At 31.6% G+C, this 19,026-nt stretch overlaps 2 protein-coding genes across 2 annotated transcripts; both read left to right on the forward strand.

The window, feature by feature from the left end:
- The first annotated feature begins 3,059 nt into the window (after window positions 1-3,059).
- On the forward strand, window positions 3,060-13,015 carry LOC124538558 (sodium channel protein Nach-like). The gene is made up of 11 exons (XM_047115647.1): window positions 3,060-3,291; window positions 3,644-3,850; window positions 4,218-4,392; window positions 6,048-6,193; window positions 7,465-7,591; window positions 8,402-8,551; window positions 8,833-9,025; window positions 9,640-9,826; window positions 10,952-11,058; window positions 12,174-12,280; window positions 12,908-13,015. Exons 1-11 carry the CDS (start codon window positions 3,104-3,106, stop codon window positions 13,013-13,015), a joined length of 1,695 nt encoding a protein of 564 aa, XP_046971603.1. The 5' UTR covers window positions 3,060-3,103.
- A 388-nt stretch (window positions 13,016-13,403) lies between these two features.
- LOC124538277 (NAD-dependent protein deacetylase sirtuin-2-like) lies at window positions 13,404-17,794 on the forward strand. The gene is made up of 7 exons (XM_047115284.1): window positions 13,404-13,614; window positions 13,689-13,925; window positions 14,015-14,221; window positions 14,309-14,458; window positions 15,138-15,330; window positions 15,591-15,777; window positions 16,169-17,794. The coding sequence occupies exons 1-7, from the start codon at window positions 13,500-13,502 to the stop codon at window positions 16,307-16,309; spliced, it is 1,230 nt and encodes a 409-aa protein (XP_046971240.1). The 5' UTR covers window positions 13,404-13,499; the 3' UTR covers window positions 16,310-17,794.
- Window positions 17,795-19,026: the final 1,232 nt, after the last annotated feature.

A 19,026-nucleotide genomic window follows, 5' to 3' on the forward strand; every position in this document is an offset into this window, starting at 1 on the left:
TCTCATATCACATATGTACGGGTAATAACATGTTCGATCGTACCTAGGTGCATCATTGTATTGATTCGCTACCATTAAACATGGCCGACGTATCGCTGCAAGATAATTATTCGTGATCTTGCATTTGAAGTCATGTGTAGTCGCTGCTTAAATAATAACGTAGTGCCAATCGTGTAATGATGGCTTAAAAAGCAGTATCAAGCCTCCTTGCTAAGTATTAGTTATCTTTTATTTTTACCGCCTTAATGATAAACTTGGAACGTTGCATTCGAATGTAATTTCTTATGATACGTTTAAATGTACTTTTAGATTTTTTATGTGTATCGTCTGCACTAAGCTTTATTTTTACTTTTTAAAAGATACGTCAGGTTGTAATTGTACGATTTAATACTACTTACTACCTTATTAAATTATTTTGAAGAACAAGTTTAAATGGTGTCATTTTTTCCTGTATCGCAATATCAAATTAAGGATTTTTAGCGATTCATTTATTAAAAAGTTTCAAAGTTCTGACAATGAAGCCATTGCATTCAGTAAGAACTTTATAGATTTGAAATATTCTACTCGTTAAAACAATAAAATACCAGCAAGATACATAAACATATGAATTTGTTTTTTTTTTTTGAGTTCGATACTTCGACATTAAGTTTCGTGAACAAGACATTCGTAAGTAGTCGAAATATCGAGCTAAACTGAAAAAAAATAAAAAACATGGTGTATATCCCATATTTAATAACTGTAATTATAGAAAAAACTGGTATACCTGCTAAGATGTCCGAAGCTACTATGTCTGAAGGTGAAATTCAGTAGCGGGGATAATTTTAAACAATTTCTTGGAACAATCCACGTTAAAAATAAATAACAAATACAGGATGATTCAATATCTCTACGCAAAGTCAAAGTATCAAGCAAGTCGGAAAGGGCTTGATCGCCGATAGTTCGAGCCGCTCTGAGTTTTGTGTCAAATGGAAAAAGCTGGCACTGGGAAGCACCCGCCCAGAGGTGAGAGCACTCCATGTGAAGCCTTATTTACAACTTGTATAGTTTTGTGCCGACGCGAAATATTCCGCATTTGTCATTTATGTAGTTATTGTATTAGTTATGTAGTTATTGTTGAGGTTTTTCATTCAAATACTGCTTAATAATTTTTATTAAAAAAATATTATAAAAATTCAAAATCAATTGGTTGATTAATCTTGAAGATATGTTAGAAAAACACTTTTTGTTTGCAACACTCGATATCGTTTTTGGAGTAAAAAACATGATGTAACTAAAAACAAATATATAAAATTTAATGACATATAAGAAGTTTTTTTTAAATTGTAGTATCGACCGATTGTCGGCAATACCTATCAGATCTCAGTCTACATTCATTAGATCCGTACTAATATTACCTTTAAAAAAACTATTATAACAAAAATAGGTAAAATCACAAAGCAATGCCTACAAAAAATTACTAGTCAAGTAAATAATATTTCAGTGTTAAAGCAAATCCATAGCGTGTACGTTAATTATCCGTCGATACTATTTTTAATAAGCATGTTGATCTAATTACGGAAAGCAGGCGATTTAAATATTTAGAAATCCGTACCGATACAAACTTTAGGACATAGGACTTTAGGACAACTTTAGACAAATTTATGTGATAATTTTACGTTTCCTTTTCCCCAAAGTCCTATACTTAAATCCACTTAGCGTACTAAAGCTGCTTCTACGTCCAGTCGAGTCCTAACAAAATTTTCGGGTCATAGGATGGATAGAAGGATGTATATCCTTGTTTTCTTCTTGCTGTACTTTGTCTACTTTACCTTATCTTTATTTAAAAAAGGATATTAAAATACAATTTAGAATTATTCTTGATTTGTTTTTAATAATTTATTATAATATTACTAATATTATAAAGAAGAAAGTTTATATGTATGTTACCCTTTCACGCAAAAACTACCGAATGAATTTAGTTGAAACTTTACAATAACATAGTATATCATAACTTTATAATATGAGTATAATATCGAGTGATGTGTACGCCGGTTTTCAAGGGTATGCCACTCCGAGTTCCCGGGTTCGATTCTCGGCCGAGTCCATATAGATTATCATTAGTTTTCTATGTTGTCTTGGGTCTGGGTGTTTGTGGTACCTTCGTTACTTCTGATTTTCCATAACACAAGTGCTTCAGCTACTTACATTGGGATCAGAGTAATGTATGTGATGTTGTCTCATATTTATTTATTTATTTATTTATTTATTTATGTATTTATTTATTTATTTATTTATTTATTTATATCAAGATATTAAGTGAATAACACCTGACAATCCATACAACGCGAGCGAAATCACAGGCGAACACTCTTTGTTAATGAATCTAATGGTGTATCGGACTTGTTGAATACCTATTTAAACTCTTGTTCAAAATTTTAATGTAAACATATATGTAGAATGAGTGTTAATTACTTAGACACTGGAATCCGAACTGAAATAATCCGAACACAATTGAACAAAAAATTGCTTTAAAACTAATTTAATCTTGATGTTATTGCAATTTAATTATACATTGTTACGTTGTCATTAATAGTTAGTAAGTGAATCAAAAAAAAGAAAAATAGATCACAGAATATTCGATTTTACACATTACTTTTTCTTTTTATATATTGTAAAAAAGGTTTTTATATATGGCAAAATAATGTTAATTAAAATTAAATAAATTTAGATGTTTATATAATATAGATATAATTAAAATAAAAATCGCAGATGCGAACATCGAATTTCTTTTCAAAACAATGTACAGAACCCTGAATCCATTATCTCTATCATTCATTGAAAGTATATTATAACGTGTCACACGATCCCAGTACAACTGTATGCAGTGTTTTGGTGTAACGATTATACCGTTCGGTTATTTGAAGAAAGCGACGATAATTGTTAAAATATCGCGGTTATATTTCAATTCTATAATTATTAATTAACATTACAGTTACCTGTCATATATATCAACGCTAACTTTCTCCGTGAGACAAATTTCGATACGCCCGATGTAGCCAGTAATTCGTCATCAGTAATAAGGCTACCTATGCATGCGATCGGCATTTGATAGACTATATATCCAATGATGAAAAACAAAACGGTTTGGTGGTATGATTACAGAAAAAGGCTTTATAGACCAAGGGCGAAGAACATGAGTTTCGAATTTATTTTGAGGAGAGTGACTAGGAAGACTTTCAAGGAATATGCTATGAACTGCTCCCTTGCTGGTGTTACAAAAATATTTGACCCAAATTCGGGATACAAGGAAAGGTGTGTAAAGTAAAGTAAAAAAAAAAACAGAATTTGATGCTTCATTCTTTTTCAAAACTATAGTTAGTATAAGTAAGGCTGCCAACGGTTTGAAAAGTAGATTCTACCGAGAAGAAACGGCAAGAAACTCACAACTTCAGATGTTAGTTAATTACAATTATATATGTATGTAATTTATCCTGCCTTGAAGTCAGCAAGTATTAATTCCACGCTTTTTTCATATCCCACTGTTGGGCTATAGCCAGCGGTACAGTTCAGGGCATTCACCCACACTTCTGCAATAGACACATGTCCAAAGATTTAGTAGATCAAACAATCATAAAAGTTTAATAATTTTCGGTATTTTATTCAGGCTAGTCCGTATGGCTATGTTCTGTGTGATGTTTGGAAGCATATTCTACTTCCTCCAGTACCTCTGGTTCGACAACCTCGCTAAGCCTCTTATTGTCACCATGGAATCAAACACTTATCCCATATCAAATATAGAATTTCCCGCGATAACTTTTTGCAACTTCAATAGAATAAGCAAGAAGGCGCTGCAGAAATATGTAAAGAAGAAGTAAGTGCCATATTATTTAGTAAATATTAAATCATTTCAATGCGTAAATAAAATTTTACATTGATTCTCATTTTAAAATTCTAGTAACATTTCCAAAATCAATTAATGTCTGCGATTATACTGCTGTTCGGGTGATAATTTTGTCTTTTTAGAATGACTAAATATCTATCAATACGAGTATGTAGTGTGTCTATCCAGAACCTTTTATTCAATTACCTAACGGAATTTAATGACAGCTTCATTAAAATATTTTTATTATTAGATGATATATACCTGTGACGTCAAACATTTATATACCTACGGATTAACACATTGTAAAAAGAAAATTCTTATATGTGTGTTTTTAATATTTGTATTGTATATAAAGTTACAGAAAGTTGGCTCCGAATAACGAATCCATTGAACAAGTGGAGTGGTTCTGCAAGCAGCTGGGACGGCTCCTGGACTATTCTTATAATAAATCTGTACAAGTCCACCCGATACTATTTTCTTTCGTGAAACATCTCGGCGATAGTCATAACATCATCAATTTAATGAAAGAGGTTTGATTTTATTAATCACAATTAACGGCTCATCAAAACTACATTTCTGTAGGAACTCACTTCATATCTAACTTAGGAAATAATGACTGTGATACTAATTTATGATCCTTTGATTAAATTACTCGTATTAAAATGTATTATGTATTAAATATAAATATAGATCGTCTTGACATACTTGAGCCATAAATTTCTTGGGAAAAGTACATAGAAATTATTTTTCAATTATTTCTTTAGCGGTTTTAATATAACAGGAAAGTTTGTATTTAAATTCGTCAAATCTGACAATAAACGCCATGATATAAACTGGTAGATTAGCACACCTTTGTTATTGGAAGCACGATCGGCACCTAAATCATCGATGTTTGACACGCTTGAATATTTCCATGTCAATGATTTTTTATTTACATTTTGAAAACATCATTTTCACCACTGCTGGAAATCATCTATTTTTAAAACTCCAAAAAGTCCTCATTTCGGGTAAATTCACATTTAGCGTTACAAGGTTCTTCTATTATAATTATAATTAAACCTATATTACATACCTACAACTTTCTGTCATTTCACAATCGTATTATCCACTAAGATTATTATTCTAATAGAATAGCCGTAATTATGTAATGGCAAATTCATCTTTATATTTTCATATATATTTCAAATATAATGGTGCACGTTTTTTCCTTTATACATTTTAAAATAAATCTACTTGATTATTTGATCACTATTGATTCGACTTCATGCAAATATACCCATAAAAGTAAAATCATTTGCATTCCAGTTTCTGCATACTGGATAACTACTATAATTTTAAGACAAAGATTAATAAGTCTGTATTGATGATACAGAAACAGCCTCCAGCTTAATACGATGCTTTAGAACGAAATTTTATAAACAATGGCTCATTGGCAATAACGTGGCTACGAGGTTGAAAATTGACAAGTTCCGATTAAAGATTTATTGTTCAATCCTTTGAAATATTATTATGCGATTCGCCTCAGGTTGTTTACTAGTGTGAGAATAAATCGTTCAATTAATGTAATGAATACTAAAGTATTAAAACGTAATTTTGTAGTGTAATGTTACCTAAGGCGTAATGTAGATTTTGTATCTGTTATATATGTGAAGTTTTAAGCAAATATGCACGAGTTGTATAAAAATATCTTTAGATTCATTTCATGATGATGGAATTGGGATTTCATACATAAAAAATCTAGAATTCTAGCCTGAAGTGCTTTAAGTCAAAAACTCTGCTTAATTTCTCACCAGCGCTAGAATGGCTAGATAAGTTACACCGATTTTGATATGTTGCACCAAAATCGTAACAAATTATTTGTATAGTACGACAAAACTTAGATGTAGCATCGGCAAAATTCGTAAAACCGATCACATCCGAATTAAGTACGCTTTCAAAGTTATCAATATTTATTTACTACGTGAATATGATCTTTACACAAACGTAATAACTTTTAATATCATATAACCTATATTCGTCGATTTACATGCACTTCCTTTCTCGGATTGAACTAACGCGAGAATCAATAGCGGCGAATAGCGTCGAATGGCGCGATAGGGAGCTATTTCTATTGGTTGTATAAATCGGCCGATGTTACACCTAAGTTGTGTCGTACTATACATTAATAATAATATCATCATTACAGCTATCACCCCCGTGTGAAGACTTATTAATACGATGCTCATGGTCCGGTGATATTATTGACTGCAAAAAAATATTTTCCGTTCATCGTACTGTTCGCGGACATTGCTGCACTTTTAATGTAGTTCTCAGTTTGGATGCTACTGGCAGGTTCGTTTGAAGTTAACTAACAGCTCCATAGTCCGAATGGTACAAATAGAAAATATATCAAAGCTAGCTGAATCTTCACTCTGACTCGAGCCGAGAACAGTCAACAATAACAACAGCGTCTAAATTTCCCACTGCTGGGCTAAGGCCTCTTAACCCTTTGAGAAAAAGGTTTGGAACATATTCCACAACGCTATTCCAATGCAGGTTGGGATACACAAATAAGATACATGCAGGTTTCCTCACGATGTTTTCACGAGATGAATTATAAACACACAATTAAACACATGAATATTGCTGATGGTGATGGTGCTTGACTGGGTTTGAACCCGCAATCATCGGTTAAGATGCACGCGTTCTAATCGCTGGACCTTCTCGAGAACAGTTACCCCCAATTTACCCAGACGACGGATGAATTAAAAAAGTAAACTATTTCCATATCAAATAAGTCGTTTCCATCTTGGTTGAATTTATTAATAAAGATTATTATTTGTCGTTAATACAACTTATACCGTATAAGTCAAGAATTATATAGCTATATATAATTCAGGAATTTCCCCTATGTTGTAAATAAGTTTATACCTGACTTCTCATAGAGGAATAAAGTTACTTGTCAATGACGTGAAGTTTTTAATTTACAACATACCAGTACCAAAAATAATACAATTGGGTCATTAGCTCTGGAGATTACAGACTAACTAATTTCAACCTATTACAATATTCATTTCGTTGTGCTAGGTATTGTGGTGTTTGTATAAATAAGTAAATGCTCACCTGTAAATCAGGATTACGCTTCGCGAATATCAAGCATCGCTGTCACGCACATTGAGTTAATAAAGTTGCGTGTATATGTGTTTGTAGTGGACATTCTATGTACATTTATAAATAATATATAGGCTCCTGGGAGTCGAGATTGCCCAGTGGTTAGAACCCGTGCATCTTAACCGATGCAAGCACCGCTGATTCATGTGCTTAATTTGTCTTTATAATTCATCTCGTACTCAGCGGTGAAGGAAAACATCGTAAGGAAACGTGCATGTGACAAATGTCATAGAAATTCTGCCACATGTGTATTTCACCAACCGGCATTAGAACAGCGTGGTGGAATATGTTCCAAAACTTCTCCTCAAAGGGAGAGGAGGCCTTTAGCCCAGCAGTAGGAATTTACAGGCTGCTGTTGTTGTCGTTGTATATAGGCTCCTAGGTATATAATAAACATGATCAATACATTCCTAATTTGTTAATAATAGAGCTTTTTTACTTATTGTTTACAGCTTCGACAATTCCATTTATACGGTTAAAAGACAACACGAACCGGGACAATTAAATGGTCTCAACGTGGTACTGGACACTATGGTTGATGACTACACATATACACTTTATAATATGATCGGATATGAGGTGAGCCACACTTATTAAATGTAACATACAGTTCGACAATTTTTTTCTCCAGTTTTTGAAACACTGCTGAGTATCCTACGTTCGTTGGATCCTATTGAATCATGGTCAGTTATAACAGGCCAATCATTCATATTAAAGTTTAGTTCATCAACATATCTGCATCTCAATAAAATTATTCCAATACTAAAACAAAACAAAGCATGTTGTTGGTAGCATCAAATCCACCAAAAATCCACCACCAACCAACTACCAAACCTATTTGCAAATTTGCTTTTGAAATTCAGATGCAAAATTTGACATACTATCGTATGAAATCAAATCAAAATAAACTTTATTCAAGTAGGCTTTTACAAGGGCTTTTAAATCGTCATTTTACAATTAAGTGAAGCTACCACCGGTTCGGAAAGTAGATTCTACCGAGAAGAACTGCTTATAGTAGTCTTTTTTAACATTTAAAAAATACAAAGTCATGTTAGTTAATACAATTATTTAGATTAATATATCCTGCTTGGAAGTCAACAGGTATAATACGGAAACCATTCGCCAATGTCACGTTGCGAATGGAAACAATTAATAACTTGTAAAAATTGTCTTCATAATGCATATGACAAAGAAAAAAAGATACTGCGTCAAAATAAGATTTATTCAAGTAAGATTACAATTAGGTAGGTAGTACGCACATTTGATATGTCATCTAAATCTAGCAATCATAAAAATCTAGCAAGAAATTGTCGTATTATTTCTACACACAATCCTTTTAATGTTTGTCTTCTAAGATAAAGCCGATTAACGATATATATTCAATTGCAGGTGCTAATATTCGATCCGACGCATTTCGCAGACCCCACTGGGGGCCGCGTCACGCAGCGCATAGCTCAACCCGACCAGGCTGTCTTTTTCGAGATACACTCCATAAAGCAGATTGCAACTGATGAAGTTCGAAAATATCCTGAAACAGCTGTTAATACTTTATTTAAATAACATCTCATTTTTATCTTGTCTTGTCAACTAATTTTCTTTTTGAGAAGTTATAGGGCTATAATTAAAAGTATTTGGAAAATACAAGTAGAAAAAAGATTGTTCGGGAAATTTAAATTAACATAATTTAAGCTTTCTTGAAATTTTCAATAACATTATGGTCAAAACACTTTGAAGACGTATCCAGTTTATAAAAAGATTATCTATAAAAAGCATTCTTAGTTAAGACACAGAATAAAAAAAAATTGTTTTACATTTTTCAGAGAAAATGTCTATTTCGCGATGAAAGGAAGGACCAATTCAACGAATTGTACTCATATAGCTCATGTATCGTAAAATGTCGTATCAGAACAATACAATCTCTGTGTAAATGTACTCCTTATTTCTTTCCAACGAGACGGAGCGTCCACCCGATTTGCACATTAGATGACATCAGATGCTTAAATAAATATAGAGGTAATAGTTTTAGTATGTTTAGTAAGTAATATTTTTGTATCTCTTTCTAACATCTTTATATGTATCCAAATATACTTATCACCAACACCACAATCAAATCAACAATTCCGCACCCAATTGGATACATAATATCTTAGTATAGTTTGGTCTATCAATCAGTTAAGTCTTAAGTATTTAAATTAAGTTTTTCTCGCTACGAAACGTTCTTTTCCTACAGTTATCATTTCGTCAAATTCCACAAAGAACAGATCAATAATCTTGATACTTTAACAACAACAACAACAACAGCCTGTAAATTACCCACTGCTGGGCTAAAGCCTCCTCTCTCTTTGAGGAGAAGGTTCGGAACTAATTCCGCCAAGCTGTTCCAATGCGGGTTGGTGAAATACACATGCGGCAGATTATTTATGTAACATGCCGGTTTCTTCACGATGTTTTCCTTCACCGCCAAGCACGAGATGAATTATAAACACAAATTAAGCACATGAATAATCATTGGTGCTTACCTAGATTTGATCCCGAAATCATCGGTTAAGATACACGCGTTCTAACCACTAGGCCAACTCAGCTCGCTTTATAGTTGAAATGCATTAATTGATTACTTTTACTTTTAGAAAAATTGTTATACTTGTATCCAAAGGATGCTGTCACTACTGATGGTCTTGAAGCGGAAATCCAGGATGCTCTCAACTGTGACGAATGCCTTCCAGATTGTGAACTGACCCAGCATTTTACAAAGCAATCTAAGATACCTCTTTCTTTTTTAGCTAATAAAAACAAGGAATTCACAAATTATTTCTTGTAAGTGTATACATATTTTATTGTTTTCTGTATAATATCAATTGGCAATTAATATTCCGAATGTATACTATTTACAAATTTTTATGTTTAAGTTAAATATCAAACAGTTAAAATAACACATTAAAAATGTTTATTTTCAAAGAATGTTATGCCACGATCTAATTTGAAGGAATACGTATTACCGTTCTCAAGAATTTCTTTAACATAACAAAACATCCTCAAATTTCTTGGCGGTAGGGCTTTGTGCAAGCCCGCCTGGGTAGGTACCACCCAATCATCAGATATTCTACCGCTAAACAACAGTACGCATTATTGTTATCTTCCGGTTTGAAGGGTGAGTGAGCCAGTGTAACTACAGGCACAAGGGACATAGCATCTTAGTTCCCAAGGTTGGTGGCGCATTGACGATGTAAGGAATAGTTAATATTTCTTACAGCGTCATTGTCTATCGGTGTTGGTGACCACTTATCATCAGATGGCCCATATGCTCGTCCGCCAAACTATACCATAAAAAAATATAAAGATTACGAAGCCTTTCTCAAAAACAGTATAATTAGAAAGCCACGTAACTCGAACTTAACGTGAGTGATAGCTTAACTTCCCACGTAAAATTCATCCCTAATTCCCCGCCATCTTAACACGTCAATCCACACTCGTTAACCACAATGGCCTTGCGTCATTCTTATGCATTACACAAAATTAAATTACTTCTTGAGTGACTTGGTTGTTGTATCTCAAATTTTAATAATATTTTAGTCAACGTAATTATATGGAAAGCTCCTGTGATATCTACAACGTTTATTTATTTATACTTTTGGCTTAATACAATTTACATAAGTCGATTTCTATGATGATTATTAAGTGTGAAAAAACTTAAAACTTGTTTAAATAGAATCGTCTTACTCGATAAAGGCTATTATCAAATAACATTATACCTACACTTATGACTTATTATTTTTTAAATAATAACTGGTCACGTTTTTCTCTCTATTATATTTTTTTTTTTTGACACTTAAAAGAAGAAGGTACAACATAGTTTGTCTTAATAATATTTATAGATAAAATCGATTCCTTAGATTTTTAAGCAGTTTATTTATTATGTTATTGACATTGCTTTTTTTTCAGAGATGACATAAATATGACCAGCAAAACTTTGGTTTGTATTTATCAAGGGACAACTAATAGCATTTTGAACCGGCTGGATATCATTTATTACTGGTTCGAGCTTGTCAGTAAGCAACATTTGTCAGTACATATATCATTAATTGATAAGTAGTTATAGTAATGGTCTTTTTACTAACACTATATGGATCTATGTAAATTATGGTCTGAAATAAATGATTATTATTATTATTATTATAAAGCTTGTAGATTCTGTGGCCAGGTGTTCAGGGCCTGGGTAGTACCGTAAACGAGTGTTAACAGAGGAGTCCTTGGCTCGAAAAGCATGTTGCTCGAAAGGCTGTTGGTCTTACAATTGAACCCTCTGGGTCGTGTCAAATTGAGATAATGAAGGATTAGAGTCCACATATATTTCCACACATTCGCACTCTAAAAAATCCACTACGTAGTAACTTAGCCATTTTTGGAATGGAGAATAAGGCCGGAAATAGTCTAATAGGTGGTAAATGACCAAACCGTAAAGCACACCTTTAACGCCTTCGAACATTCGACCGTATATGGTTGGTTTTCATTGTATTAGGGCCAATTTTATGTCAATTTTGCAGTCAAATGTATGAATTTAAGCTTCCTAGTCAAGTCATCAAAATCCACTTTTGTACGATGCATCTTCTTTTCTTTCATCTCTTTCAACAAAATATTAGAACAATTTTGATAATAAATTATTCTGGTCTAGCTTGAGAAACCGATTTATTCAGCATATTTTCCCGTCTATAGATTGTGACAGTTTTTTCTTAATTTCCTCTGAAACGGTGTAGTTTCGCGGGACACGAATAATGTTGTGGAAATCAAGGATCAAACTGTACCATATTGAACACTTTGTTGCCCCAAAATCGTACGGCTCAACTCTGAACCCAACGCCGGCGTTTATAGATAATGGTTTTAGTTAGATTTTTTTTTTTAAGTGTATTTTCAAGCGGCGTGAGAAGTATTAATTTGATAAAGCACCAACCCTCTACTTCACTTTGTTTCTCAATAATACTAAACTTAACCCATATTTTCACTAACAATCAGTGAACCCATTTTGAAAAATACAAATGCAAGAAATATCCGAACTTTGCGCAACATACCTACATTATCCAAAACTACCCTCTAATCCTTGCCTTTTTTTTATAAAAATTACACGTGCCATATATTTTAATAATTTGTATAATCATTAATTTTGCAGGTAACGTTGGTGGTTTTTGCGGCATTCTCGTAGGATTTTCGTTAATCAGTATCCTTGAATTCATATATTTCCTTATTTTCCGATTTTCTTATAATATGTACTATTTTTACAAAAACAATTACTGATTAAAATGTTTTCAAATGATTCTAGTTTATTTTGTCAGAAATAAGAATGAGAAGAATTTTTTGTGTAAAAATACAGCTAAAAAATATTTAAAGATATAAATACCAGAAAATAGCATAGAGTATACTCACTTACCACATAAACTTTGTCCATCAATATTAGGCATACCTATAAGAAACTCGTAATTTCTTAATCGTTGGCACTTCATCACACCTTTCCAAAAAGGCAGATTTGGAACTATGTTATGAGGTTCGGTTGTATATGGATAAAAACGGTAAGTATTAGAAGGCTGCTAAATAGTTCCTTGCTATGTATGATAATTTATTTGTTATCTATTTTAGATAAAAATAATTTTCGCCTGCTAGTCAAAATTCTGGCAGAACAGCAGAACATAATTATATACTAATATTAGCATACTGTTATGCTGATGTTGAGTTATTTTAAGTTCCATATCTATTGCGAATTAACCCTTTGAACCACCTACGAATTGGAGGCCAGCAGAGCCGAATCTACCGTCAGCATGTCACGGTTATATACGCAAACGATCTCGTGACGTCCCCCGAAAAGACAGAGTACCGCTGGTTTTTAACGGGTATTCCGGCGTCTTCCAGGCCGGCAAGCCAACACAACCAGAAACGCTGCCCCCCCTCCCCCACATCATCTTGGGGAAACGCTATTTAGTATGTCTTTTATTTGAATGTACGATGAGGAATAAATGAAATAAGTGAACGTAGTGTTTACATTGTTATTTCTCCTTTCAAAGAGGTCAGTCGTGATGTGTTAGTATCCCTTGCCGCTGAGGTAATAATGATCATATCAATCATCATAGTATGCCGTCTACATTTAGTAAAAAATAAAGAGAAACCTATTCTACTGTAATAGAACCATAAGCTAAACATTAAATTGTATTTTAATAAATATTTAAAACATATGTGTATCGTACTTCTTAAATGTAATCTATGCTTTTTTACCTTTTGAGAGCATTTATAGGGCTAGTTATGACTACCAATCTTATATTGTCCAATATAAATGTTATATGTTATATTATGTTAAAAGTACATATAAAACTTATAATTTGTATGTACATATATAAATAATAAAAACACTGTTGCGTATCATATGAAATATTGTATTCTATGAAGTTATATAACGCGTAAACCGTACTTGTTAAATATTCTGTTTACCGTTTAGCTATTTTCAAGAATGCGCATCATTTATCTGTCAAAACGACCGTGTCGATTTTGGACAAAGGTTTGGAGTCGCAATATCTGTTTATCGCGTAAAATGTCTGCAAATTCACCTCCCGGAAAAAGTGACGGTGAGTTTGCAATAATTTTAGTGTTGAAATATGTGTACGGAAATGTTATTAAGTAATTTTATGATATTATTCAGATGATGGCTCTCAGGACAGAGTCGTCCCGCCAATTCCGATTCCGATTCGAGACTTGGAAGTGGATTCAATTCGACGTTTCTTAGCTTCAAAGCTTGGTTTCTATGAACCGCCAGAACTTACCGAATCAAATGTAGAAAAGGTTTTAGATGAAGTGAGTTTGGATGGCGTTGCAAAATGGATAAAAAACGTACGATGCCGAAACATAATAACTTTAGCCGGAGCTGGAATATCAACATGTAAGTGATTGTTTATATATTCTAATGTTAAATATTTACATCTAATAATTATTAGTAAACATTTTGTAAAATGTTCAATCATATTACAGCTGCCGGAATACCCGATTTTCGAAGTCCGCACACAGGATTGTACCACAATTTGCAGAAATATAACTTACCCGAGCCCCAAGCTATTTTCGAAATTAACTTCTTTCGACAAAACCCGAAGCCATTCTTCACATTGGCTAAAGAACTATTTCCTGGAAAATTCAAACCTACAATATCTCATTATTTTATAAGACTTTTACATGAAAAGGGTAAGTTTAAAAGACCTGCATTAGTTAGACAATTATTATTTGATAAAAATTTAAGTATAGAAAAATTTCTTACAAATTTCTTGACAGGTCTTCTACTCCGTCACTATACACAAAATATAGATACACTAGAGAGAGGCGCTGGAATCCCAGAGGACAAAATAGTTGAGGCACATGGTACTTTCTATACATCACATTGCTTGGAATGTCGCAAAGAATATTCTTTACAATTTATCAAGGGTATGTACTTATAACAATTTACTAATATTATTAATTTTATTTAGTCATAATTCATACAACATCGATTTCATATCACAATACCACTTAAATCTTATTAAATCTATGTAAATAGCAAAAACTAAAGATTTAAGTTTTATGAATGTCAAACTGATTTGGAAAAATATTAATAATTTTATGAGTAAATGTGATATTCATAACATTATATATGTGGTAACAATGTGGTATAAGGAACAAACACAATCTTGTTACTCAACTGCATAGAGCCAGCATAATAACTCATTGTGGGGCAATGTATACAATTCTACACAGGATCCCAAAGAGCGCTCAAAATGCTTCAGTTGCCAAATTAAAAAAAAATTTATTGAATTGTCATTTTAGTAATGTTTTACTGTAAAAACTATTAAATCAATATAAATTAAAGTTAACAAAACAATACCATTTTTTGTGTGGTTTTTGGTATATAATGTATAAGGGCATTTAGCACTTAGTTGCATTAATTATAAATTATTGACAAGATGAGTGTGAATATCATATTTTCGACACTAAATCATTTACACCTTCATATTACCCTTGCTTATTAAATAAATACATATATTACTTATTCGCAGATTTTTAGGATTATAATTCACAGTTTTATGATTTCATTGATAATTAATTCTATAAAATATTCAATTTTCAGATATCATATTCGCAGACCAGATTCCGATATGCACTGATTGTCCGGGTATTGTAAAGCCGGATATAGTCTTCTTTGGGGAAAGTCTGCCGGAACGTTTCCAGCACTGCCTGCAGGAAGACTTTATGAAGTGTGACATGCTAATTATATTAGGTTCCTCACTAGAAGTCCAGCCGTTTGCATCGTTGATTGACATGTAAATATAGACATATTATTTGTTTTATATATTAAGTGTTAATATGTGTATGAGTTCCGCTTGGTCTATCTAACACACTATGTCCTATAGTTTGTCCTCTGCTTAAGAGGTTGTTTTGAATTTCGAAATCAGATAACATAATGTCTTTTCTTCATATATAATAAAAGTTGGTCTCGTCTGTAAGTCATAGTGTAAGTCTAATATCATGCTACTGTGTAGTACATGTGTCATTTTCTAAAATGTTAGTAATAATATTCCAGGGTCCCAGATTGGTGTCCAAGGCTCCTCATAAATCGTGAGAAGGCAGGTGTTAAGTCGCCCTTACTACGACTTTGGGGGCTCATGAGTGAAGGTCTGAATCTTGATGGATCGTCCATTCGGGATATTGCAAGACTTGGAGACTGTGATGATGGTTGTCTGGAGCTAGCAGATAAGCTTGGATGGGGAGTGAGTACTTTTATATTACCTATTCCTTGGATTTTGACTCTGAAATTATATTTTATTATTCAAACTATCTAATAAAACAATAATTTATTAAAATTTGAATAGCTATGAAATCACATTTCAAAGACAAAATATAATATCTTTTGTGTTTTATATTGGTTTCTTTCACAACAAATTAACAGTTTAAAATATTTATAAAAATGAAATTAAAATTAATTTTATGCATTCTAATTTGTAATTAATTACTTGCAATTATCCTTAAGTTGGAGTCAATTATAGGGTTTCTAGATATAAAGTTACAATTTGCAAATTACTTGAAAGATTTAAGACACTGTATGTGTTTTTAATACAACATGATGTTCATGTTTTACAATATATATTTTATTCATTCCAGGATGAGCTTCGAGCATTGGTTGCTAGAGAACATGAACGTCTGGATCTCGAAGGCAACCTGGCAGAACCACATGCTCCCGTGCCCACTGCCAACGAACCCATCGCTGAACACCACCCAGTGCCTACCGAGCCTAAGCTATGAATATATTAATGGTTAGATATTTGCTACTGAATTATTTATGCAATTGATTTGAAGTGATATTATACTATAGTGTTGTCACAATAAAAAAAAAATTGGTAAAAACCTTTTTTGAACTTTATATGTTATTTCTTCTCTGTCAACCACGTCTTATCTCTAGTTTTTATATGTGACAACTCTATAATAAAATGTATAAATCCTTAAAGAATTATAAGCAATTCCATTAAATAAGCTTCCATATATATTTAAATTTCTATAACATGTTTCAGTGATAGTGTATAGTCTATTCTGTTAATAGGAAAAGAAATTAAACAAAACTTTGATATTACATCTTGCGATAACAACTTCTGTTAACCGGTTTGAGGCATATTATCTCGATATGAGTTTGAATAGAACAGATTGATAAATAAAATGAATGATAAATTGTGTAAGAAGTTTATCCAATTTTGTTTTGTTTAAATATAATTTCTACTTAATTTATAGCATTAAATTATCACCAAAATTATTGCAATAATTTTAAACAAAATTCCAAATATTGCAAGAAGAGAAAATAATTTTTTTTTTAAGTAGCAACACCGATATTACTAAATCAAGTGTGTGAATTCAAGGTTATAGTTGTTTATTTACCTTTTCCTCGATAAGAATAGACTAACGGTGCCTAGTTTTTTAATTTATTATTTATTTTTTTTAATTAAGGGGTTGATATATTTATTTCTTAAATTCCTAATGTCCTATAGACGAAGCTTTACATTATAAACCGTTAAGAATATTCATTAGTCAATTAAATGCAAACTTTGTGCTCTTAGCGTTGTTGTTACTGGATTTATGTAACCTGTTATAATGATGTAAATGTAAGCAAATGTTATTAAGAACTAGCAAGGCTGTATTCTGGTGAAATATTGTAAACAGCATTCAATTTACAAATTTATCTGCAAATTTTGATGTTTTAAGGATATTCTACATTAAAATCTTCTTATAAATTGTTCACATTAGGTTTCATCTTTTTAAAATCAATTTTTCAAGTATAACAAAATCGATACCTCCGCTTTGGAGTTGTTCATTCATTAGCTAAAAACATTTACACTTTTTGACCCCTTTCCCCCCTATTGTAAGAAAACACAAGAATAGTCTAACCTCCTGTAAATTATTTATTATAATGTTTATTTCTCAAAGTAACAGCTTTTTGAAATGTTATTATAATAAATCGTCTTACTTAAAAAATGAATGACTTCTATCGTGTATCTCTCTCTATCAATGTGCCTACTTGCTTTGTTTCCTGGTGATTTAAGTTTGGTTTGGATGATGCAATTCTGACATTAATTTTTGTAAATTAAATGCTTACACAACTATTCTTCAGTCTATATGTATATTGATGCCGATTCTGATATACACGATCCTTTAAATTATTTTGTCAGACAAATATTAAAAACCTTTAATTATTGTCATTTGTTTGGTAAATTTGATCTCAAATCATCGAAAATGTACATTCGACAAATAATGTCTTATAAAAACTTAAAAATATGGCTATCTCTCTCAATTGGATACATAGAGAGAGATGGCAATATTGTACTCATCGAATTAATTTATGGTTTGTGTACAAAGGAATCGACAGCATTATCTAGTCAAAACATTTCTTAATAAAATCAAATTAATAAATATTGCATTATGAAATTAATATTCCGACATATTAATCTATAGACAAACATTACAAATATATATTTTCTAATTTAAAGTTAGTCTATAGGATTATTGTATAGAATAAATTTACGTATATGGCAATACATTTGACTTAATGACGTAGTTAAAATAACAAATCTAATTTATTTATAGTACATTTTATTTGGCGACTATGTTAATCAGGAATAATAAAAAAATATGCTTAAATAGTTAACTTAAGGCCAAGTACATTACACAAAAACAATTATTTACACTCGAATAGTGAAATTGTAAACTAGGCGTAATATAAAAGCGCCCTAATTAACAGCTCGTTACTCAAAACAAAAATTAACGGTATAAAGTACAATCATTATTCCACAAATAATGGGATTTTTTTATGATTTAAAATATTTACATCATCTCAAACATTTCTTAGTTCTGAGCTACAAAGTTAATATTTCCTTTTTCGGTCATCAATTAAATAAAAAATATAATAGAAAAAAATACGTAACTTTTATTAATTCAATTTAATATTTAAAGCTTACGAAAACACATGGAATTAAATGTAATTGTTCTTAAAATAAACTATATTATCTGTTTGATATAGATAATAAATATTTATAGGTATGGCAATACAAGTTTTGTTGGATATAAGCAGAAACAAAAGTAAGATTTTGTGTTCCTTTTTTACTTGGCAAAATCACACACTTATTGAAATAATATTAAATATTTATTGATACTTAAGAAATAGAAGCCAGAATATTGTTGTTTTGTATTCTGCTTACTTTATCCAATAAACTCTTATGCCACATAAAGTTATCAATGTATCAACGTGTATACCCTATTCCAATCAAAGAGTTAAGCATGCCTTAGTATTATATTATTCCAAGCCATTTGCAAAAGTTCTGCTATATTATGCAGTATAATTCTTGATTAATATATCTGTACACATACAACATTATTCCACTTCGCTTCATATTGTTTCCAAAAAAGTGATAAAAAATTAGGCGATATTTAAAATCGCGAATATTTCGAATTATTTTGCGTTGTCTATTTTGTAGTCA

The sequence above is a fragment of the Vanessa cardui genome, chromosome 20 (assembly GCF_905220365.1).
Source record: "Vanessa cardui chromosome 20, ilVanCard2.1, whole genome shotgun sequence".
Taxonomy (NCBI): domain Eukaryota; kingdom Metazoa; phylum Arthropoda; class Insecta; order Lepidoptera; family Nymphalidae; genus Vanessa; species Vanessa cardui.

Coding starts and splice junctions, on each gene's coding strand:
- LOC124538558 (XM_047115647.1), top strand. CDS start 3,104: ATGATGAAAAACAAAACGGTTTGGTGGTATGATTACAGAAAAAGGCTT. Junction 4,393..6,047: donor TCATCAATTTAATGAAAGAG/GTTTGATTTTAT, acceptor TCATCATTACAG/CTATCACCCCCGTGTGAAGA. Junction 8,552..8,832: donor GAAAATATCCTGAAACAGCT/GTTAATACTTTA, acceptor TACATTTTTCAG/AGAAAATGTCTATTTCGCGA.
- LOC124538277 (XM_047115284.1), top strand. CDS start 13,500: ATGCGCATCATTTATCTGTCAAAACGACCGTGTCGATTTTGGACAAAG. Junction 13,615..13,688: donor ACCTCCCGGAAAAAGTGACG/GTGAGTTTGCAA, acceptor GATATTATTCAG/ATGATGGCTCTCAGGACAGA. Junction 15,778..16,168: donor CAGATAAGCTTGGATGGGGA/GTGAGTACTTTT, acceptor TATTCATTCCAG/GATGAGCTTCGAGCATTGGT.